We start from the raw sequence: 25,362 nt of genomic DNA, 5'->3' as shown, positions 1-25,362 counted from the left end.
TTAGTATACAGCAATGAATAATATGAAATACATTAATTCTTACACAAAATATACTGCTTTAAATGCGCAAAAAATTAAATGTGCTCCATGTACGAAACAATTTTCAAATAAATGAGCACCCAAATGGTTAAACAATACAAAAAGGTGCCTGTTTCACTTCAATGTCTTAATTGTAATAAAAAATCTAATATGAAAACACAAACGACTTTTTTTAATTGATATTCTTAAGATTTTAACTCACAAATGTTTTGTTTTAAACTATGAATCATTTTAAAAGCATTTTTAATCTTAGCAATTTTACACATTTTTGTAAAAATAAATTTAACTGAAATGTCAACTCTCTCCGAAAACTGTCCAAAATTTTGTACTAAAATAACAAATCCCTTGGAGCGTAAACAGTACTGTTCGGGTGTCTTTCTCGATGTGGCTCAAGCCTTTGATCGGGTCTGGCACTCGGGTTTACTGTACAAACTCAAAAATCATCTTCCTTACACCTACTATCTGATCTTAAAATCTTATCTAACCGATCGGTACTGCCGCGTTCGTCAAGGGCAGGCTCTCTCATCCTTTATACCTATAAAAGCTGGAGTTCCTCAAGGAAGCATACTGGGCCCTTTCCTTTTTCTAATATACACTGCTGACTTACCTCTTTCTCAAAATACAATAGTTTCAACATTCGCTGATGATACTGCTATACTTTCATCTCACTCCGATCCGGTGCAAGCCAGTCAGAATATTCAAACTCACTTAAAGCTTCTCGAAACCTGGTTCCGAAAATGGAAAATTAAAATTAATGAACAAAAGTCAGTAAACATTACGTTTACTCTAAGAAAATCTGCGAGTCCACCAGTTCAACTGAACGGTGTAACGATTCCTCCAGCTGACGCAGTACGATACTTAGGACTGTACATTGACAAGAGACTCACCTGGAACCCACATACTCGACTGAAACGACAAGACGTGAACAGACGCTACAAGCTACTTAGTAGACTACTTGACCGCAGATCCAAACTTGGCGTGAATCACAAACTGACTATTTACAAGACCCTGTTAAGACCCATATGGACATACGGAGCAGAAGTGTGGGGCTCAACCAAACCCTCTAACTCCAAACGCCTACAGACATTACAATCCAAAATCCTAAGGAAAATCCTGAATGCTCCTTATTACATTTCTAACCTTACCATACACACTGACCTACACATCCCTTTTGTCACTAACCTAATAAAGTCTCGCTACCGCAACTTTCACAGCCTCCTAGCTCTCCATCCTAATCCTCTTGTCCAACAACTCTCCTCTCCTCACCTTCCCGACAATCCTCCTCGACGCTTGAAGCGAAAATGGCCTAGAGATCTGTTGTGACTAAATCATTGCGAAAGAGTTTCACCAGTGGGTGATTGCTCTAATCATGTCATAACAAGTGAACTGAACCAGTAAGATCATGTTTACTTGGTGCAACAATTGTTGCAGTTGTAAATACACAAATAAAGTGAAAAAAAAAAAAAAATAAAAATAACAAATCATAAATCTATGTGTAAAGTAAAAGTAAAGTGATGCCTAAATTAAAAACAAAAAATCCATTGACTCTTTCTCAATGTCATCTTAAAATAACTTAACAACCACGGTGGCTGTATGTCCAACCACAAAAACGAAGTACAAATATTTCTCTGACTGTATTGGATCTTAGCCATAGCTGGAAAGGTCTAAGATGTTTTCTGAATACAGCGGCTACTCTAAAGTGAAAAGACAGAAAAGAAATGATCAAAGTACTAACTTACAAAAGTTCTTATCAAAGAGATGCAAAATGTAATTTGCAATATTCTTTTTAAATAAAAGAATGAACATATCCCTTTTGACGCGATTTTTTAATGTAACAAAGTAACAATCTAATAATCTCGTACACAAGCAGTGCATATACGATTTTGTTGTGTGGATTTAGATATTAAATCTAAAAAATCTATTTGGGGGTAATGCATATTTTAAACTCATTGTGTATTAAAAAGAAATTAATACAGCAATTTAAGATTCCAAAATACAATTTGGGGAAACAAAAATGATTAAAAAGTAAAGTAATTGCCTATTTTTTCAGGCCAGCTTTTCGTTCAACTATCAAATTAGGTTGTCGTGGACGGCAAACATACTTTACTATTAAATTTCCTCATATTAACTATTAAAAGGGAAGGGATTAGCTATGAGGTTAGCGAACTGGACTCCCACGCGGAGGTCGTCTCGGGTTCGAATCCAGTTGCTGACCCTTAGATTTTCTCTTCCTAGGAGCTTCTTATAGTTCACTGTCCGGTGATGTTCAGTGTTGTCTGTAACGGCAGAGCACTGAAAAAAGCTCCGGGCGCCAATAACCTTAGATGTTGACGTGCCTTAAATAATTAAAATAAAAAAAAATTAACCATTAAAGAAAATCCAAGGCCTAAGACTGGGGAATCGAACCCAGTAAACCAACAACACATGTTAGCTTTACAGGTCTCGCCTCTAAACCGCTCGGCTACCGTGGCGTCTGATAGTTTTATCTGTAACATTGAGTGTTTTCTAATACTAAAAATGTTGACTGAATACATTGTGTCAACGTTTCGCAAAACATAGTTGAAGTCAAATTCTCTACACGAAACTAATCAAACTCTGTTGATGGATTAAAATCTGAAATCGATTAGGGAAACTATAAACATGCATGTTACGACGTGTTGAAATAAAATGTGCATTGTCCAGCGCTGCCAACCTAACTACATTTTCATCTAAATAAATTACTTATATCCTTTCTAAATTTTTTTAAAAAAAAGATGCAAACGAGCAATCACGTCAATACTACCGCTTTTTTTGTCAAAGTTGAATTTGAAATCGATTACTGTCGATAATAATGCCTTTTTCCTTTTACTCATCGATTGTATTTAGTTTCTGAATGTAAGAACGAAGTGGAGAGTAGAATCGATCTGCTAAGTACGGTCTACTTTTTTACCCTGACAGAACCCTGGCTGGAATAAAATATAGATCAAGTACTGACTGACTTCCGTAGACAGCTCTCGCTTAGAAGTTATGCTTGAATTCCTGCATTCAACCATCAACTTAACCCAGATTTTATTTCCGTTCCCTAATCCTCACAACCATATAAACCTTGTTGTTCATTTCTACAGACTTCTGCCCAAAATACAAAAAACAAAAATGTTAAAAACAGATAAAATCTATTTAACTAGCCACGAAGTTTGTGCTATTATTTGAAAAGTTTATCTAGTTCTAGGCTTTTATTCCTAGAATTCCTAGACTGTAGAGCTAGGAAATGGAAAAAAAGTTACGAACTTGAACTTACAGTTCAAAAGAAAAGCTTTTAATCGTGGAATAAAAGAGGAGTGCATATCCTAATTTAACTGCACTTTTGATAGTTGACAGTCACAATTTTGAAGAATACAATAGTTAACGGTTTCCTAAACCTTCCATTAATACTTTTAAAGTCAAAAACAGGATTTTTAAAAAATTTATTTGTTAAGTTACACCAGGGCTAGCTAGATACACTATAAGTAACAATGACAATAACTGGCACCACTACAAACTCTCACTAATTGAGGGGAAAAGTTACCCTCAGTGATAACACTCCCTAAGTCGTCACCCAGGATTAGCTACTCTCTTCAGAAGAGAGTAAATCGCGAGGCCACTGGCTGATTTTAATCGTCTGGGAGGATGATCTGGATGGTGATGAGATGATAAATGGTGGACAAGAGGATTGGAAATGAGAGTGCAAGTTCTGGATGAAAACTTTTATAGCGAGTTCTTGGGCAATCTGGACCTACAAACGGAATTTCCAAGTCTGTGTGGATGTTTAGATTTGAAACGTAAAATGGAGCGTTAACGATAGTGCGCAGAATTTTAGACTGAAGAGATTGAATTCGTTGAAGATTGGAGTGTTTTGTTGAACCCCACAGTTCAATACCGTACTTCCTGGCGGGTTTTAGTATGGAATTGTAAATTAGTCGTTTGTTATTAAGTGAAAGATTTGAACGTAGGTCTAGTAGTCTTTTAAGTAGTCGATAACGCCTGTTAACTTCAGTTCGTTTAAGTCGTGTGTGCGGATTCTAAGTCAGCCTAAAAATAGGATTTAAAACTAAGTAGTTGGAATTGACTCAATTAAAAATTTCATTGGGTACAATAAAAGGAATACAAAATAGAATTCAAAATGGCCCTAAAATGGCCCTAAAATTCAATTGCCAATCAACGACTGAGTGAAGCCAGTAATTTTTCTAGTTGAAAACAAATGAGCCGCCTTCATTAAAGACTATTTCAGGCCTGCCTAGTCTGCAGAAAATCCTCTGCGGTAACAGATGAAGATCATTTGAAGGTGAATGAAAGAAAATCTACTCAAGACCATAAATCTTAGCCAATCTAGGTTAGCTCTTGCCAAGGTACAAATGCTGAAACTTGCTGAAGTGCCTAAGTCAAATCTACATAAAAAGGCAGCGTAAAAAAGATAATTACTCGCTACAGATTTCGCAAAAAAAAAAAAAAATGGATTTCTATTAAAAGTAAAGTAAAGTAATCGCCTATTTTTTCAGGCGGGGCTTAACGTCCAACTACCAATTAGGTGTCGTGGACGAAGGCGACTAGCAAACATACTTTACTGTAAATTTCTTATGTTAACCATTAAATAAAATCCAAGACCTAAGACCGGGAATCGAATCCTTGTACCACAATACATATTATCTTCGCAGGTCTCGCCTCTAACCGCTCGACTACCGTGATGCCCCTACGATTTCTATTATTAAAAACCTAAATAATTTGTGCGATACCCGCATTAAAAACTACTAACAATATTTATATACTTCTTTAGGAGGTTTAACAGATGTTAAACTTTACTTCTACAGTGTTTTCGCCAGTAAAACCCCAAAATTAGCTACAGAACGCTGCACATCATAGCTTTTTATGTAGCCTACTTTATTTGCTTAAAAAAAAAGTGATTTTGCGTTAAGCATTTTTCATAGGTCGGCTTTTTCAGTCCTTATAGAATTATCCATCTTGCAAAGTTTGTCTATTTTTCTGAACGAATTACTTCTGATCTCGGCTCGAGATTCCACCACTAGAACTGACCCTGAAAAAATCAAAATTTTGGTAGCGATGGTAAGCTAGGAGATCAAAATGCTTTAGCTACTTCATTTGATTCAATCATTTATTCAGCGTCAACCTGTGCTCTTTGTGTAATTTTTGAAATAGAAACGAGGATATGTTACATTTTGTCTCAGTATGCCTTTTTGTAAAAGAGTTCAGACATTAAATAATTCACAAACAAAATTTCAAATTTTTAAGAAATTAATAAAGAGATATGAATGAAAAAGAATTAGTTGATTTATCAAAGTTTCGTAAACAGATGACAGCTCAGATGTAGTTTAATTTGTGTATTCAATTTGTAACATAATAATAATAATAAGGATTTCCAAGGGAACGGAATAGCTATGAGGTTAGCATACTGGACTCCCACGCGGAGGTCCCGGGTTCGAATCCAGCTGCTGACCCTTAAATTTTCTCTTTCTAGGAGCTTTTTACAGCTCACTGTCCATTGATGGACAGTGTGGTCTGTAACGAGAGAACACTGCCCGGAGGCAGGCAGGGCACTGAAAAAAGCTCCGGGCGCCGGATTTTTTAAATCATAAAATAAAATAATAATAATAACAAGGATTTCCATTGTGTTAAGAAGATTGATCTACCCATCTTTACATTTGCATATTGCGATGATGAATCTTCAATTAGATATTAATAATTATAATACTAATTATAGTACATTAGATAATTAGCAGAATATCGCTATTAATGTGTAGTTTTGGCACATCTTTATTCAAATATTATGATCCCGTGAATGCTAGAAGAGGATCTGCAAAAAAAACCACAGAAATGGAGTCTAAAAAAGAGTCGATGTTAAAAAATGTTTGGTACAGTCCCACACTTCTTAATTCCTAAAAAGTGTGTACGAGGGTCGTTTGAAAAGTCCGTGCAAAAATAAAAACTACTTAATTTTTTGGGGTAAACCATTTTTATTTTTCAACATAGTCTTCTTTTAGGCTTATACACTTCGTCCAACGCTGCTCTAGTTTGTTGGTCCCTTCCGAATAATAGGATTTGTCCAAGTCTGAAAAATAGCCATTCGTTTCTGCAATCACCTCCTCGTTTGAATAAAATCTTTTTCCTGCCAGCCATTTCTTCATATTGGGGAACAAATAGTAGTCCGAGGGAGCCAAGTCTGGAGAATAGGGGGGATGTGAAACGAGTTGGAACCCTATTTCCATTAATTTTGCGACCACAACTGCTGAGGTGTGAGCTGCTGCGTTGTCGTGATGGAAAAGGACTTTTTTGTGGGCCAATCGTGGGCGTTTTTTTGCAGCTCGGTTTTTAAACGGTCCAATAACGATGAATAATATGCACCTGTAATAGTTTTACCCTTTTCCAGATAGTTGATGAGGATTATTCCTTGCGAATCCCAAAAGACAGTCGCCATAATCTTTCCGGCCGAAGGAACGGTCTTCGCCTTTTTTGGCGCAGATTCCCCCTTGGTAACCCATTGTTTAGATTGTTCTTTGGTCTCAGGAGTGTAGTGATGTATCCATGTTTCATCCACAGTGACGAAACGACGCTTAAAGTCCTGCGGATTCTTCTGAAACAGCTGCAAACCGTCCTTGCAACACTTCACACGATTTCGTTTTTTGTCAGGCGTGAGCAATCGCGGCACCCATCTTGCGGATAGCTTTGTCATGTCCAAATGTTGATGCAAAATATTATGTACCCGTTCATTCGAGATGCCCACAGCACTAGCAATCTCACGCACCTTCACTCTTCTGTCATCCATCACCATATCATGGATTTTATCAATGATTTCTGGAGTAGTAACCTCAACAGGGCGTCCAGAACGTTCGGCGTCACTTGTGCCCATATGGCCACTCCGAAAATTTTGAAACCACTTATAAACTGTTCTAATCGAAGGTGCAGAGTCACCATAATGTTTATCAAGCTTCTCTTTAGTCTCCTGAGGCGTTTTGCCTTTCATAAAGTAGTGTTTAATCAACACACGAAATTCTTTTTCGTCCATTTTTTGAAAATCACTCGACTTCCTCGATTCAAACGAATGCCAAACACAAAGAAATAGACCGATCTGGCTGAAACTTGGTGTGTGTTCTTCCAAGAGATGCTACTAACTAAACATAACCTCGATACGCGCCAGTAGTGCTATCTCTCTGACTTTGCACGGACTTTTCAAACGACCCTCGTATATTGTTAAAAAAAAAAAATGAGACCGAGAAAACTGCCCTAGGGCATCCATTTCTTTCACAAGATTGAATGTAGAAAAAGTAGAATCTCGAGATAACCAAAAAAAAAACAATTTCAGAGAGAGAATAGAATATCATCGTACTGAAATCTGTCAAAAGTTTGTGTGACCCATGTTACAAAAATACACTTGCATGTTTGATAAGAATATAGAAGTTATAGAAAGAAATTGTCTTAGTGCACGATCTATTGGGCTGGAATAGGTGCTCAGTAAATGTAACACGAAGTAGATCTGATTTTTTGCGTTTATTTTTGCTACAATCAGCGCGTTAGCGCTATAAGTAACAGTGATAACAGGGTAACAACAAATAACAGAAGAATACGAGTGGAGAAGTTACCCAGTGGTAACACTCCAAAATAGGCTATTAGTCGCTCTCTTCACTTGAGAGGAGATCACGAGGCCACTGTCTCTTAAGGCGTCTTGTCCGGGTTGTCAGGAAGAGTTCTAGAAGAAAGATTTTTAGCTAGAGGATTTATATGAGATTGCAGGCTGAAGTGGAGTTTTCTGTATCTTGTTTTAGCGACTTGTGTGACAAAAGGAATGTTAAGGTCAGTGTGTATAGTCCCAGGTTGGGAGACATAAAAAGGAGCGTTTACAATAGTTCGAAGAATTTTAGATTGTAGAGATTGAATCCTTTGAAGAGTGGAGCGTTTGGTTGAACCCCACAGCTCTATTCCATACGCCCAGATGGGTTTTAAAATAGCTGTATAAATTAGTCTTTTGTTGTCCATAGAGAGTTTTGATCTGTTGTCTAAGAGTCTTTTAAGTAGTCGATAGCGTCTGTTCAGTTCTGTTCTTTTAAGTCTAGTGTGGGGGTTCCAAGAAAGTCTTCGGTCTAAGTAAAGCCCAAGGTAGCGGGCAACGTTTACTACTGGTAGAGGGTGTTAGGTTATAGATGACTGGAGGAAGAGTAATGCGACGAAGAGTAAAGGTGATATTTTGAGACTTGGTTTCATTAAGTTTAATAGCCCATCTCTTGAACCACTGTTCTAAGGAGGAGAGATGTGACTGCAGATTTCTGTGAGCAAGTACAGGATCATGATTAGTGGACAGTAAGGCGGTGTCATCTGCTTATGTGAGAAGTGTAGTGTTAGTATCTGTTGGTATGTCTGAAGTGTAAATGGAGTAGAGAATAGGACCCAGAATGCTGCCCTGTGGAACTCCAGCGTCGATATGCTTAAGTGGGGAGAAAGAAGATCCTATTTGCACTCTGAAGTATCTGTCGGACAAGTAAGATTTTATGATTAAATAAAACGTGGCAGGTAAAATATTTTTAAGCTTCCACAAGAGGCCAAAAAAAAACTAAATTTATGTTATGATATGTCTTTTTGAATATTCCTATTTGAAAAACATTGGTGAGATTCTAGACTAACAAAGCCAAATCCACTGCTACCTAAATCATGTAAACAGGGTGAACCAGTAAGTAATATCCATAGGCCTACTGTGTGTAGTACATCTAATGTGGAGTTCAATGACGTATTGGCCAACTTCGTATTGTCCACTGTTCTTGAGTGACGTCACTTTAATTTTTTTTTTTCTAAAATCGTTACATTTTTGCAATAAAAATGTTATTACTCAGAAAGTTTTAGTCCTAATTCGATTCTGATGACACGATTAGAAAGACAGATAAATTTCTTAAAAATTGACACCATTTCAAAGCATAAGTTATTCTCCAAACAGCCTCAATCTTCCTCCTGGATGCTGGAAAAATAAAAGTAATCGAAAATTTTAAGAAAACTCATTAGGCTCTTACGTGATCATTATCAGACCTAGGTGCTGGCACTTTTTAGTAAACGTTTCCTTGTCTAATGGGCTTTCAAGTGGTATATCATTTTCCAGGGTTTCCTTTTATCTTCGTAAAAGAAATTACGTTTGTTTTACAAGAAAACGGTGTTCACTAGCACTCAACAGTGTTAGTTTATCAAGTTGTTTAATTCATTGAAAACTCTTTTTGATGGACCCAATTTTTAAAGTAGATTGTCTTAGAATAAGGAAGATTGAGGCTGTTTGGAGAATAACTTTTGCTTCGAAATGGTATCAATTTTTAGAAAATTTATCACTAAATATATATACCACTTGAAAGCCCATTAGACAAGGAAACGTTTACTAAAAAGTGCCAGCACCTAGGTCTGATAATGATCACGTAAGAGCCTAATGAGTTTTCTTAAAATTTTCGATTACTTTTATTTTTCCAGCATCCAGGAGGAAGATTGAGGCTGTTTGGAGAATAACTTTTGCTTCAAAATGGTATCAATTTTTAGAAAATTTATCTGTCTTTCTAACCGTGTCATCAGAATCGAATTCGGACTAAAACTTTCTGAGTAATAACATTTTTATTGCAAAAATGTAACGATTTTAGAAAAAAAATTAAAGTGACGTCACTCAAGTACAGTGGACAATACGAAATTGGCCAATACGTCATTGAACTCCACTTTAGATTTACTTCACACAGTAGGCCTATAGACAATACTTTCTGGTTCACCCTGTATAGCTGTATGAGTTATTAAATGTGAGAAAAACATTATGATCGGACGTATTTAACCTCAAATTTCTTAATTTTAATAAAGATTAATGAGAGAAGATATTATTCTTATATAGGTAAGATAAAAAAAGAAGTGACAGGTGTTTGGCGCCAAAACGTGTCTGTGCATTATTATTTCGCTCACGTTTTACATAAAGTAGATTGTCACGGTATGATAACAATATGTAAACAATTTCCATGAAATAACATATTTCACCAATCCAGTTTAGTATGTATAACCTTTCATGATGTAGAGAGTTATTTTAACATTTTTCTTTTAAGCATTGAAATTGTTTTTTTCTTTTCTCGGGATCATTCAATTTATTTTGAAGTTTCAAAATAAAAGGGAGTGGTGCTACTCTTTTGTGGATTGTAAAAATTCAATTAAAATACTAATGAAATGGCTCAGGCAATATCTACGCTCCTTAACGACGAATTTGGTCGATGAAATGAAATGAAGTGAGATTGCCTCTTCGCTGTTTAAAAGGTTTTGGTGGTTTAAGGATTTGTCCCGCAAGGCTAAGATAATAGCCTAAAAAAGCCATAATCCAGACCCATCGTCACATGCGCCAGCTGAAACCTGGGTGCTCAGCAAAGAAAGTGAAAAGATACTTGGGGTTTGGGAAAGAAAAATATTCAAACAGATATTTGGCCCTAAGTGCGAAAATGGCGACTGGAAAATAAGAAAGGACTTTGAACTAATGGAATTGTTTAGGAGAATCAGACATAGTCGCAGCCCAAATAAAGAAGGGGAGATTGAGATGGTTGGAACACGTGGATACTGTGGAAAACTGTTAAAAGAAAATCCAGGAGGCAGAGAAGAATTGGAGGGCGCCCTTGACTTTGATGGCTGGATGACGTAGAGGAAGTAGAGTAATCGAAAATTTTAAGAAAACTCATTAGGCTCTTACGTGATCATTATCAGACCTAGGTGCTGGCACTTTTTAGTAAACGTTTCCTTGTCTAATGGGCTTTCAAGTGGTATATCATTTTCCAGGGTTTCCTTTTATCTTCGTAAAAGAAATTACGTTTGTTTTACAAGAAAACGGTGTTCACCAGCACTCAACAGTGTTAGTTTATCAAGTTGTTTAATTCATTGAAAACTCTTTTTGATGGACCCAATTTTTAAAGTAGATTGTCTTAGAATAAGGAAGATTGAGGCTGTTTGGAGAATAACTTTTGCTTCGAAATGGTATCAATTTTTAGAAAATTTATCTGTCTTTCTAACCGTGTCATCAGAATCGAATTCAGACTAAAACTTTCTGAGTAATAACATTTTTATTGCAAAAAAAGTAATGATTTTAGAAAAAAATTTAAAGTGACGTCACTCAAGTACAGTGGACAATACGAAATTGGCCAATACGTCATTGAACTCCACTTTAGATTTACTTCACACAGTAGGCCTATAGACAATACTTTCTGGTTCACCCTGTATAGCTGGATGAGTTATTAAATGTGAGAAATACATTATGATTGGACGTATTTCCGTCCAATCCGTCGTGTTGGAGTGAGAAGATGGTCGCCTTAAGGCCGCAGACCGCGATGAATGTGGGGAAAACTTGTTGAAAAGGTCCAGGTCCTACTTTAAGGACTGTTGAACCAAATAATGAATGAATGAAGTGAGGTTGTGCGGAAGGGATTTCCGTAAGCTAAGGCCGACTATGAACACTGTAAGTGGAAGCCAAATAGCTTTAATTTGTGCCACTCCAGTTCGGTCGGCCAGTGAGGATAACAGTTCTGAGGCTTTAATGATCACCGCAGTTTTTTGAAGCGGCCAAACCAATAATAATAATAAATAAAATATCACTTTGTAGGAGCTTCTTAAAGTTCTTTGTCCGATAATGGGTAGTGTTTATCACAAGATTACACTCTCCAAAGACCAGCATCAGAACGAAAGAAAACTGCGGACGCCAATGACTTCAGATGTTAAATTAAAAACTAATCAAAAAATGAATGACGTTCTAAAAGGTCCAAAAAACAGTCTTCAGTTACACGAAACTCAAAGATCGTTCGAAGAAGTTGATCAAGGCTAGACCTTGTGATTAGGATGGACTAGGGTTGCCTACTGTCCGTTTTTGGAAAGGACAGTCCTTTTTTGTCACCTGGTTGTCCTTGTCCCTTCTTACATTAGGAAAGGACGCCTTTTTCCTTTTTTCAGATATTGTTCACACAAATCTAATTTATTTTATTGTATTTTTGATTTAAGTTCTGACTTCCGAGACTTCTTCTTTTGGCTTGTTGTTTTTCTGTTCTAACTGAACTGAATAGGGCAACAGGTTGATGTAACGATGAACTTTTCAGGAATAAGTATGTAAGATATAAATGTACCCAGGCCAGATTACAGACAGGGGGTGAGGGGACTTTTTCCCGGAGCCGGAGTCTCTGCAAGTGCATCTAAAAAAAAAGGAAGACGAATGATATATATTCCTGGGCCCCAAAATGCTGTCGACGACCCTGAATGTAGCTAATTTTTTTAGGGTGTCCTTTTTTGAAACTTTATAGAGTTGGCAACCCTAGGATGGACTCATTTAAGAATGATCAGATTCCATTGATGCTTTGACGAGAATCAGGTTCATCAATATGGGATACTTCATTGAATACTGAAAAGTTGGTAGAATTCAATTGCTTCATCAGGTCCAACCTTTCGCCATTACTTTCTGACAGCCCCTCCAGCGTTGCAATATCTTTGTAATACTTTCGAGATGAAATCCTAGATAAACAATACCACTGCAACATCTGATGTTCGGTTGGATGGGACTAATTTTTATCCCAAGAAAACAGCACAAAGATCAATTAATGTTTTGCATTTCAGATAAATAACGTTCCCTTCACAGATTCTGGATGAAAACAACAACTTTTAACTATTTAATCATTTACCAATTTAGTAAATAAAACTTTATAAAATAAGTTTGTTACTCGAATTGCTGAATTATCTACATAACTTAATTGAACTCTTAAAATATAATCTTGTGTTTAAATTATTGCATAAATTGAATAATGTATGTATTTAACATATTCAAAACAATATTAAATTCACTGTAATTTAACTGTAGCAGAGTGTTATTAACAATAGTATCTCAAACTCTGCGAGTGGTGATGTCATATTTATTGTAACAGCTACAGTAAACTAGGGAGATGACAATTATATCTTGACACCTGCTATATCAGTTGCAAAGAGAGTGTTCCCATCACAATTTGTATAGCTATACCTGGTGATGTCCTATATTTCGATTACAAAGCGACCTACAGGTAAAATATTCGCTTGAATGGTGGGTGGAAAGCTTCTCAGGCTAGGGAGAGACAGACAACAAAAGCTTATCAAGTTAAGGTTATTTTTTACCATAAAGGCTGAGTAGCCCATTCGGATGTCGTAAGCATATGGATGTACCGCTACAAAAATTAAAGGGAATAACGCATCAGTTGGCAATAGCAGATGTAAATCTCAGTGTAATGGCGACAAGCTCTTCGGTGGTACAGAAAAAAGAAGAAGCAAATTCATGCCTTCGTATTTATTCTTGGAGACTGGAAAGTCTACCAACTACTACTAGATAGCAGCCAGTATATGGGAGCAGCTATTATTAGACGTAGCAAACATGAATGCACAAAATATTGTGCAAAGCTCACTTTGCTACGAACTAACGTTGTCAAGAAAAATAGTCACGATACGAGGGTCGTTTGAAAAGTCCGTGCAAAAATAAAAACTACTTAATTTTTTGGGGTAAACCTTTTTTATTTTTCAACATAGTCTCCTTTTAGGCTTATACACTTCGTCCAACGCTGCTCTAGTTTGTTGGTCCCTTCCGAATAATAGGATTTGTCCAAGTCTGAAAAATAGCCATTCGTTTCTGCAATCACCTTCTCGTTTTAATAAAATCTTTTTTCCGCCAGCCATTTCTTCATATTGGGAAACAAATAGTAGTCCGAGGGAGCCAAGTCTGGAGAATAGGGGGGATGTGAAACGAGTTGGCACCCTATTTCCAATAATTTTGCGACCACAACTGCTGAGGTGTGAGCTGGTGCGTTGTCGTGATGGAAAAGGACTTTTTTGAGGGCCAATCGTGGGCGTTTTTCTTGCAGCACGGTTTTCAAACGGTCCAATAACGATGAATAATATGCACCTGTAATAGTTTTACCCTTTTCCAGATAGTCGATGAGGATTATTCCTTGCGAATTCCAAAAGACAGTCGCCATAATCTTTCCGGCCGAAGGAACGGTCTTCGCCTTTTTTGGCGCAGATTCCCCCTTGGTCTCAGGAGTGCAGTGATGTATCCTTGTTTCATCCACAGTGACGAAACGACGCTTAAAGTCCTGCGGATTCTTCTGGAACAGCTGCAAACCGTCCTTGCAACACTTCACACGATTTCGTTTTTTGGTCAAGCGTGAGCAATCGCGGCACCCATCTTGCGGATAGCTTTGTCATGTCCAAATGTTGATGCAAAATATTATGTACCCGTTCATTCGAGATGCCCACAGCACTAGCAATCTCACGCACCTTCACTCTTCTGTCATCCATCACCATATCATGGATTTTATCAATGATTTCTGGAGTAGTAACCTCAACAAGGCGTACAGAACGTTCAGCGTCACTTGTGCCCATATGGCCACTCTGAAAATTTTGAAACCACTTATAAACTGTTCTAATCGAAGGTGCAGAGTCACCATAATGTTTATCAAGCTTCTCTTTAGTCTCCTGAGGCGTTTTGCCTTTCATAAAGTAGTGTTTAATCAACACACGAAATTCTTTTTCGTCCATTTTTTGAAAATCACTCGACTTCCTCGATTCAAACGAATGCCAAACACAAAGAAATAGACCGATCTGGCTGAAACTTGGTGTGTGTTCTTCCAAGAGATGCTACTAACTAAACATAACCTCGATACGCGCCAGTGGTGCTATCTCTCTGACTTTGCACGGACTTTTCAAACGACCCTCGTAGATCTCGCCTCGCAAATATGTTAGCTTCTATTATTGTTCAAAGAAAATTGTACAGGTATAAAGAATATATTCAGTAGTGTAATAAATGTAATAAAACTGTCCAGTAGGACAGTCAAAAAAACTGCACCAGAAAAAGCGTAACGTTGAAAAACCCCCAAATTTGACAATTTTTTTCTCTTTTTCTATAAAAGATAAAATTCCCATAAACGAAACAAGAGACCAATTTATTGTATTATTTTGCTCAGATAAAAATGGTGTATTTCTAAAACTACATTTTCGTACATCAGAGGGAATCAACGGTAGTGTTCATCGTTGAGAATCTATCCACATTTTCAAATGCTACGATGATTGAAAAAGGAAATAAGTTTAATCAGCGATTACCGTCCTAGGCAACGTAATTCATTTTTCAGTTACTTTTTCTTCTTCTTTTGTTAAGTTTCATGATGAGATGATTCAGTGGATAGAACTTCAATTAAATAAAACTTTTTTTCCTGAACATTCTTCAAAACTGGGTAATTTTAAGGGAATAATAATAATTTAACTAAGTGAATAGAACTACGTAAATTTAACCAGTTAACTGTTTATGACGAAGATAAAAAAGTGTAAAATTTTATGTTTTGACGAGTATATTCGTCATGCGTCTTCAGTAGTGACCATCGGCAGTTAATTTTGCAATTTTAGTTAAAACTAACAATATATTCGTAAACTGCAAGAATTTTAGAACATTTTGAGGCCATGTCGAAGTAAAAAGAACTAATAGATAGATATAGTATGAATTAGTCTTCGTAAATGCATCCTAGTCTATTATTAGTCATCACTGAATCAAATAACCAATTCATACGAATTCGTATATTGTGTTAGGCTAGGACAGGGGTCGGCAACCTATTTCAAGTAGAGAGCCATTTCTTCTTAAATAATTTTAATAAATCTTATCGAGAGCCGCAAGGGTGAGTTAGTGTAAACAAACTCTGTAGATCATTTGTATTCACAAATTATTATTTTATGATATTCAATAACATTTAAATGTTTTAAAACTGTCCTACCGTTGTATAAGGGTTGATCGTCAAAAACTGCACGAAAAAGTGTAACGTTGAAAAACACCCAACTTTGACAATTTTATATAATTATTTTCACATATTCAAAGTAAATAAACGAATAAATAATAACTAAACCTGTGTTTGAATGAAAATGGCGGCAGTCCTATACATTACGTACTGTATTTTAATATAATTCTATTCAATTTCAAACCTATCGCATTTAAAATTCTTTTTGGAAAAAATATCTTTACTTTAATAAATGAAATTTTCATTTGTTTCAATAAAATTGAAATATACAATTTATTTTGGACAGGCAGAAGAGCCACACAATTTGGATAAAGGAGCCGCGGGTTGCCGAACCCTGGGCTAGACTATGCAGTAAGTGGCGCGCCTAAAACACGGGATGTGGACCCTTTTGTTCCCTATTTACCTGTATTCAAGAGGCGCAGCTTTTGGATCATGTGCGGGGTTCAAGATTTAGCGAACATCCAAATTGCTGAGCCGTTGGCTACTAACCTGCCAAGATGTTTCCCTGCATAATTGTTAGTATTTTATCATCAGGACCAGGGATTCATTTCCATAAATATCAGCCTGTAATGTTACCACCTACTCGGGATAATTGCAGCAGAGTGCATTCTTTGTAATTTGTTATTTATGCAAGGACATGAGTGAGCTGTTTAGTTTATTTAGTGGCACCAGGTTTTTCCCAAGTTTTTGTGATTCTTTGTCGGACTTCCTCCATGACACTTTATCATTTGAATGCCTATTTGAGATAATAAGGTAATTTAGAAAAAATATTTTTGTCCCGATCGAAGAAAGTAAATCAGTGTGTAGCAAGCTGTTACCAGATCAACAACAAATAGTATATTCGAGTGCAACGAAATTTATTTTTGATGTTTTAGGTTCCTATTTATGTTAATATAAATAAATGAATATGAAAATAAATAAATGAAAAAACATATAAAAGTCATTTCATTGCAACCCAATTTCATATCAAACATACTCTGGGTTTGACGAATATATTCGTCATCGCTTATTTTTGTACGACGCACCAAGGGAAAAAAAAGCATTTATTTTCCTTAAATAGAAACGTAATTCTTGGAGAACAGAATGGAAAACGGTTTCAGCCCTCTAGTTATGTTAAAAACACAATATTAAGTTTCAAAACATATGTTTCATCAAGGGAAATGATGAAACAACATGGTGTGAAGATTAATCTACAGATCTTTTATTGGTTATGTTATCTTATGAATGGAATCTGCCCCAACTAATGATCGTACTTTGAATACAAGCAAAGAACTGAAAGAAGCTGTAAGAATTAATCTAAATGGATTGTGAGGGTTTAGTTGTACTCGTATTTAAAAAAAAAAAATCAAAAACACAAATGACCAAGAAAGTAAAGGTAGAAATAAAGTACCTAATTCTTATTATTTATTTTTTTTTAACACCAGGCAGGAAATCTCTTCTAAAACACCCAAGAACCCAGAGAGGATGAAAGCTCATTCCTGTGGATTAAGAGATTTTGGTAACAGTGCTTGCAGATAATTTCTCTACCTTCAGGTAGTTTAACTGGCATTTTCTTATCAATTTTCAGCCACTCAAGAAAATCTTAAGGCGAGTAATAAAATAGACAGTTCTTTTCTTCAAAATTATCTGGCAGGAAGAAGATGGACAGCATCCCCAATTGTAACCACCATTCTTTCCCAAAACCTTCCCCAAGATATTCTAAAGATTATTACTCAAGTAAAACTCAAATAATTTTTTGTAGGTTCTGGGTACAGATATACCCTACGCCTATCCAAGTAACAACCTAGGTACTATAGAAGAAATCATTAATATCTTCAGGGAGCCGGAAATTAGGGTAAAAACCAGATTTTTTTTTTCCCCCCCGGGTAGTTTACAACCTATACGGTCATATCCCCGATGCCCAATAGCCAGCGCTCTCTATCCCCCTCTCTCAATCCCCTCGCTGCCATCGCCTGTTCCACACCCTCCATCCACCGCTTCCTAGGTCGGCCCCGTTTCCTCCTTTCCTGTGGAGTGAAGCTGTGGATTCTCCTGGGCCAGCGATCTTCATCCATCCGCATTAGGTGGCCATACCATTTCAGTCTTTTGGTCTCTATTGTATAGAGAATGGTCTTTGGCTTTCTCCCTAATTTCGGAGTTGGGAACCCGCTGGAGCCTGGATACACCACAACTTCTCCTCCAAAAGTCCATTTCCAGGGCTAACAGGCTACCTTCAGCTCTTCTGGACAACGTCCAGTTTTCTGCTGCGTATTTGGCTACACTTTCCACAAATGAGTGGTAAATTTTCCTTTTTGTTTTTATTCCTATTTCCTTGCTCCAGAGGGTCGCGTTTAATGCATTCATAATTTTCTTGCCATTATTTACTTTGTGTTCAATGTCTGTCTCACTTGTTCCTGTAGATGACAGCCAGTACCCAAGATATTTAAATTCCTTACTTGGATATAGCATCCAGCCGTCTATCTCTACCGGAACGGGAGGAGCATTGAACACCATGTATTCAATTTTCTTTTTGCTAAGCTTAGTCCCCATCTGGAATACTCGGCTATTAACTTCCTAAACATGTAGCTCACATTTTCAGCCACTCAAGAAAATCTTAAGGCGAGTAATAAAATAGACAGTTCTTTTCTTCAAAATTATCTGGCAGGAAGAAGATGGACAGCATCAAAACCAGATATACAGGTGCCAAAAGAATCCCTTTCTTACGATTCCTTCTTGGGAGTGAAACGAAAACATGGCCGCCTATATAAAACATAAAGATTTTTTTATTGAAATTTACAACTGCAACGATTGTTGCAACAAGCAAATGTGGTACCTGATAAAAGAAATACGTGAAAATCATGAGTAGAGAAGGCACCCAGCGGTGTCACTCCATTATTGTGTACATATGTTAGTCTTCTCTCATGATGAGAGTAGATCGCTGTGGCCATTTTCTCTTCAATCTTCTTGGAAGATCACCTGGTATTGTAGAAGAAGATAGTTGTTCGATTAGAGGGTTAGGATGAGCTGCTGTAGAGGAGTGAGATTTTAATAGAACGAGTTTTAGTTAGATCTGTAATGAAAGGGATTTTGAGGTCATTATGGATGGTGAGGTTAGATACTTAGAACGGAGCATTAAGAGAAGTTTTCGAAGTATTTTTCACTGTAATGTCTGGAGACGTAGTGAGTTGGAACGCTTAGTCGATCCCCATAATTTTGTGCCGTATGACCAAATAGTAACAGTCTTTTGTTAAGTAGATTAAGTTTCGAACGTTTGTCAAGTAGTCTGGCGAGAAGTTTTGTAGCGTTGGTTAGTTTCTTGTCTTTTCAAAACTAAAGATTAATATTTAAATGTTTACAGTTATTGGTAGCAAAATTACTAACAATAATAATGAATAATGTTTTGAAGTAGAAAAATCTGATCTCTTTCAAGAAAGCGACAATAAAAAAGTTTCGAGAAACAATAATTAATTTTCACGTTTCAAAACACTATTATTTTAGATGATAGGCTAAAAGTTTCGAACAAAATACGTTGGGAGAAAAGATTAGTTAAATATAAAAAAAAATATTTAAAGCAATACAGTTTCTAGTTTTCTGAGGTTTTTCGTTTTTGAGATATCTCATCCCTCTGACCATATTAACAGATAATATTTTATTTCAGTATAACGGTCACAAAACATAGTTTATGTTATAGCGGAAGAAGTGGAGAACAAAATGAACTACTAACAGTAAGAAGGAAGAAGATAGACCGCTGAAGAAGATATAATTGGAAGGAATCCATATAATAAATGTTGATGAGGTAAAAGATGAGAGATTGTGTTGCCTTCAAAGGATTACCGCTTTAATTAGAAAGTAAAATTGGAAACGGAGGAGAAAACTTTAAATAACGGACAAAATGAAAATTACTAATTTATTACAAGCTTTGCCAAACAAACTGCAAAGCTCCAACTTCATAGAAGCTTTGATTAAAGGTGTATTTACTGGCTTTAAATAAAAGATAGTGCTATTTATTTAAGTGAAATTAATATCCATATTCTTGTTTATAAAATGATTCGAAATCTCTTTCATAAGGACATGAATACATAGGTGTAGAAGTATGAAACCGGAATTACCCCATAGATAGTTCCTAGCCATCAGTTTAGGGATCGTAAGACCGCTACTGCAGCACCATCATCTCCCTCTAACAGCTGACGAAGATTTTCAACATACAACAACCACAAACTACGATTTGCGGACAGCATTGGTTTTTCTGTTATCATTTGAAGAAAACTGCTGCAGAATCTCAACCAAAGCTTACGGTGAACATGCTCTTGGTAAATAAAACACAGTGTTTCGAATGGTTCAAAAAAAAAAAAATCCAAATTAGTGATTTTGACGTTTGAAACGTAGAGCGTGGGAAACCACCGAAAAAGTTCGCAGACAACGGATTTACAAGCCTTATTGGATGAAGATGATCCCTCAAACTCAACCAGAACTCGCGGATCAATTGAATGGGACGCAGAAAGCAGTCTTCATTCGTTTGAAAGCTATGGGAAAGATTCCTGAAAGTGGGAAAATGGGTTTCGCCCATGAACTGAATGAAAGACAGCAAGAACATCGAAAATGCTGCTCCATAGATACAAAAGAAAGTCATTTCTCCAGCGAATCGTGACAGGTGATGAAAAAAAAAAATGGATATATTTTGAGAATCCTAAGCGTCTTAAATCGTGGGTGAGTCCAGGCGAACCATCGACATCCACTGCTAGACCAAATCGCTTTGAAAAGAAAACAATGCTCTGTGTTTGTTGGGGATCATAAGGGGTGTAATCCATTACGAGCTGCTGAAAACCTGGTGAAACCGTTAACACTGATCGCTATCAACAACAAATGATCGATTTAAATCGATAGCTCCATAATAATGCCTCATCACACACAGCCCAAACGGATCAGGGAAACGATCGAGGCGTTCAGTTGGGAAATACTAACGCATGCTGCTTATTCTCCAGACTTAGCTCCGTCCGATTATCATCTATTCGCATCACTAGGACACGCTCTCTCTGAACAACGCTTCAATTCGGATGAAAATGGCTCGATAACTGGTTCGCTTCAAAAGAAGAACTGTTTTTTTTGGGCGTGGCTTTCATGAACTGCCGGAGAGGTGGGAAAACTGCATTAAATAGCGATGGAGATTATTTTGAATAAAATATTTTTTGTCATTTTCAAACAACAGACGTGTAATTTTAACAAAAAATTCCCGGTTTCATACTTCTACTCCTGGTAATATGAGGAATATGTGATGACAACGATTACAAAGATAAATACAAAAGAATAAATACTTTTACTAGTATAAACGCGGACCTAAACCAAATTTTCAGCAGTAATTGTCCTAAGCCATTTAACATTTCTCGGTGAAATAACCCAATTCAATTTAACTTAAATCCTCTCTTAAGACATGGAAGGTCAAGTTTCCATATTGCTATTTAGTTCTAGAACTAATTCAGCAAGAATTATTGCCGGCAATAGAATTCACTTGCACCATGCAAAGCTTATGAAAGGTTATATTCAACTTAATAATGTTTAACTCGTATTTATAAATTTTGGGGTTAGTTTAGTGGAGTTTAGAACTGAAACTCTAGTATTGGGAGTGCTATTTGATGTCAAAACTTAATTTAGCCGCAGGAGGCCTGTTATATTCAAGGGAAATTTATTTACAATCTGCGCAAGTTGTGACTAACCTGAGAAGGTAACTGCAGGACTTTACCTTGCATTATTTACTATCTTACGAGGTGTAGCTATTAAATAACGAGACTATTGCTATAAAACATTTTATTTTAAATTTATACATATTTAGTTATTATCACCTTCAATATACACCCCTCCCCCATCCCTACAACGCTCCATGCGAATTTACCATTGTTCGAAACAGTGCTGGAAGTCTTTTTCTGTCAGCTCCTGCATGACGCGTGCCGCTTTTTCTTTCACAGCTTCAAAGGACTGAAATCGTGTTCCTTTTAATGCAGATTTGATTTTGGGGAACAGATAAAAGTCACATGGGGTCAGGTCAGGCGAAAAAGGCGGATAGCCCTAAAACTGGGATGTTGTACTTGGCTAGAAACGTCTTAACAAGACAATGCAGTGTGAGCCGACGCGCTGTCTTGATGAAGAACCCCTTTACTTGATCTTCCATAAATCGGGTCGTTTTTTTTCCTTACTCTTTCACGGAGTTGAGCAAGCACCTCAGCGGTAGTAATGTTGATTAATTATAATCGATATTTTCATCCGTTTTGGACGTGGAAGGAGGTGACCCGGGCGGTCATCATCTCCGACGACTTCTCGCGGCCATCTTAGAAACGCTTGAACCACTCAAAAAACTCGCGCACGTGATACAACATTCATCGCCATAAACTTCTTTTAATAAAAGATAAGTTTCAGTAGCGGTTTTACCAAGTATTGATGTGAAATTTCACGACAATTCGTTGCTCTACTACGAGTGTAGTATCATGTTTTCTCGGCAAAACGAAACTAACACTTCTTACACGAAACGACGGTTCCGGTCAGACTGATTTCTCTACAAACACGTGAGAGAAGGCTGTACGCTGCACAGTTGTGCAGGGCGTTAGGATTTGGCGCATGCATAATTCTTCTGTAGCAGCATCAGTCTCGTTATTTAATAGCCACACCTCGTATGTGTTACATAAAGAGATATATCTTCATTTTATCTTCGTTTTAAGACATCTCATTTTTTAAAAATTAAGTGAAAGTAAAAAGTAATCTCTTATTTTCATCTCAGGTGGTGCTTAACATCCAACTACCAATTAGATGCCGTGGATGGAGGCGGAAACACATAATTTATTATTATTGTTTTGTTTGCATAAGCGGAATTCGAGCTGGGGATCTCCCAATTATATAACCAAGCTTCGTAACCAAATATAATTAACAGTAATTCTCGATTTTTTGTTCATTAGCGCTTGAAATTAGAAAAGACTGAAGTGTTATTATTATTTTTTCTCATTTTAAAGAATTTTTATGAATAAAATTCTTGACGAAGGTCTTTTTTTTATGAAGATCCTTACGCGTACTGCGTCAGACATGTTGAGTTAGACAGAACATGAATTGTAACATTTATTTTATTTTTTAAATATTTGTGTTTGGTTTTAATTGCCCCAATACAAGAACATTAGGGCAACCATTAGGTAGTGAAATATGGTAATTTCATCCATTTTACATTTTTTATCAGCTAGGTTGAACTGACATCTGCAATATATGTTTTTGGTTGTTCAATGGAAATTAGACTGGCTTCATTCCCGGTTTGTATAAATCATTTTCAGACTCAATAAATGATATTTAAATTTTAGAATAACCTACATAAATAAAACAAAAAATTGGTTTAATAATATTTATTATATCGTAGGATGAAAAAGTAAATGCCAGTATCAGTCGTGATAAACTTCATTATAACCGAGCTTTCGATCTGAAGACTAGGTCATCTTCAAGGGCCTAGGGACCTACGAGGGTCGTTTGAAAAGTCCGTTCAAAAATAAAAACTACTTAATTTTTTGGGGTAAACCTGTTATATTTTTCAACATAGTCTCCTTTTAGGCTTATACACTTCGTCCAACGCTGCTCTAGTTTGTTGATCCCTTCCGAATAATAGGATTTGTCCAAGTCTGAAAAATAGCCATTCGTTTCTGCAATCACCTCCTCATTTGAATAAAATCTTTTTCCCGCCAGCCATTTCTTCATATTGGGGAACAAATAGTAGTCCGAAGGTGCCAAGTCTGGAGAATAGGGGGGATGTGAATCGAGTTGGAACCCTATTTCCATTAATTTTGTGACCACAACTGCTGAGGTGTGAGCTGGTGCGTTGTCGTGATGGAAAAGGACTTTTTTGTGGGCCAATCGTGGGCGTTTTTCTTGCAGCTCGGTTTTCAAACGGTCCAATAACGATGAATAATATGCACCTGTAATAGTTTTACCCTTTTCCAGATAGTCGATGAGGATTATTCCTTGCGAATCCCAAAAGACAGTCGCCATAATCTTTCCGGCCGAAGGAACGGTCTTCGCCTTTTTTGGCGCAGATTCCCCCTTTGGTAACCCATTGTTTAGATTGTTCTTTGGTCTCAGTAGTGTAGTGATGTATCCATGTTTCATCCACAGTGACGAAACGACGCTTAAAGTCCTGCGGATTCTTCTGGAACAGCTGCAAACCGTCCTTGCAACACTTCACACGATTTCGTTTTTGGTCAAGCGTGAGCAATCGCGGCACCCATCTTGTGGATAGCTTTGTCATGTCCAAATGTTGATGCAAAATATTATGTACCCGTTCATTCGAGATGCCCACAGCACTAGCAATCTCACGCACCTTCACTCTTCTGTCATCCATCACCATATCATGGATTTTATCAATGATTTCTGGAGTAGTAACCTCAACAGGGCGTCCAGAACGTTCAGCGTCACTTGTGCCCATATGGCCACTCCGAAAATTTTGAAACCACTTATAAACTGTTCTAATCGAAGGTGCAGAGTCACCATAATGTTTATCAAGCTTCTCTTTAGTCTCCTGAGGCGTTTTGCCTTTCATAAAGTAGTGTTTAATCAACACACGAAATTCTTTTTCGTTCATTTTTTGAAAATCACTCGACTTCCTCGATTCAAACGAATACCAAACACAAAGAAATAGACCGATCTGGCTGAAACTTGGTGTGTGTTCTTCCAAGAGATGCTACTAACTAAACATAACCTCGATACGCGCCAATAGTGCTATCTCTCTGACTTTGCACGGACTTTTCAAACGACCCTCGTATAAGTGACTCTGATGTTGCTATTCTTTAGGCTCTTATTACAAGACAGTATTTAAACTTCCAGAATATTATTCTGTTAAAAGGATACCCTTATTATAGCAGCTGGATCTTCCCTACCTAAAATATAATTACGTATACAATTAATGCCTCTTTCATACATAGATGGTACGTCATAAGGCAAATTTGACTGAAACAACTTTTCTTCAGGTCCACTGAAGTTGTTTAATTTGTATGAATTGAAAAATGTGAAGTTTAAATGAGTCTAGTCTAAATAATTAGATCAATTAGTTTTATTTTCTTTACGTCAACAAGATTAACAAATTAGATTCTTCTTAATACGAGGTGTGGCTATTAAATAAGGAGACTGATGCTGCTACTATGAACTATGCATGCGCCAAATCCTAAAGACCGACAGCTGTGCAGCGTAAAGCCTTCTCTTTCGATTGCAGCATCTCACGTACTGTCTAGAGCAACGAATTGTAGTGAAACTTCACATCAAAACTTGGTAAAACCGCTACTGAAACTTATCTTTTATTAAAAGAAGTTTATGGCGATGAATGTTTATAACATGCGCAAGTTTTTGAGTGGTTCAAGCGTTTCCAAGATGGCCGTGAGAAGACGTCGGAGATGATGACCGCCCTTCCACGTCAAAAACGGATGAAAATATCGATTATAATTAATCAACATTACTACCGGTGAGGTGCTTGCTCAACTCCGTGAAAGTGTAAGGAAAAAAAACGACCCGATTTGTGGAAGAACAAGTCACGGGGTTCTCCATC

At 36.9% G+C, this 25,362-nt stretch overlaps 2 protein-coding genes across 6 annotated transcripts in view; one reads left to right on the top strand and one right to left on the bottom strand.

Moving 5' to 3' along the window:
* Positions 1-25,362, top strand: part of LOC141447239 (vascular endothelial growth factor receptor 1-like) — a 534,132-nt gene that overhangs the window by 313,426 nt on the left and 195,344 nt on the right. The gene's annotated exons all lie outside the window — the stretch shown is intronic.
* Positions 17,874-18,356, bottom strand: LOC141446596 (uncharacterized). Its single transcript, XM_074113140.1, has one exon. It carries the CDS (start codon positions 18,354-18,356, stop codon positions 17,874-17,876), a length of 483 nt encoding a protein of 160 aa, XP_073969241.1.

The sequence above is a fragment of the Rhodnius prolixus genome, unplaced genomic scaffold, assembly GCF_049639745.1.
Source record: "Rhodnius prolixus isolate KJV_2025 unplaced genomic scaffold, Rpr scaffold_7, whole genome shotgun sequence".
In the NCBI taxonomy this organism is placed as follows: Eukaryota; Metazoa; Arthropoda; class Insecta; order Hemiptera; family Reduviidae; genus Rhodnius; species Rhodnius prolixus.
The sequence above is the reverse complement of the archived record's forward strand: the minus strand, read 5'-3'. Positions and strand labels throughout refer to the sequence as shown.

Coding starts and splice junctions, on each gene's coding strand:
- LOC141446596 (XM_074113140.1), bottom strand. CDS start 18,356: ATGGGGACTAAGCTTAGCAAAAAGAAAATTGAATACATGGTGTTCAAT.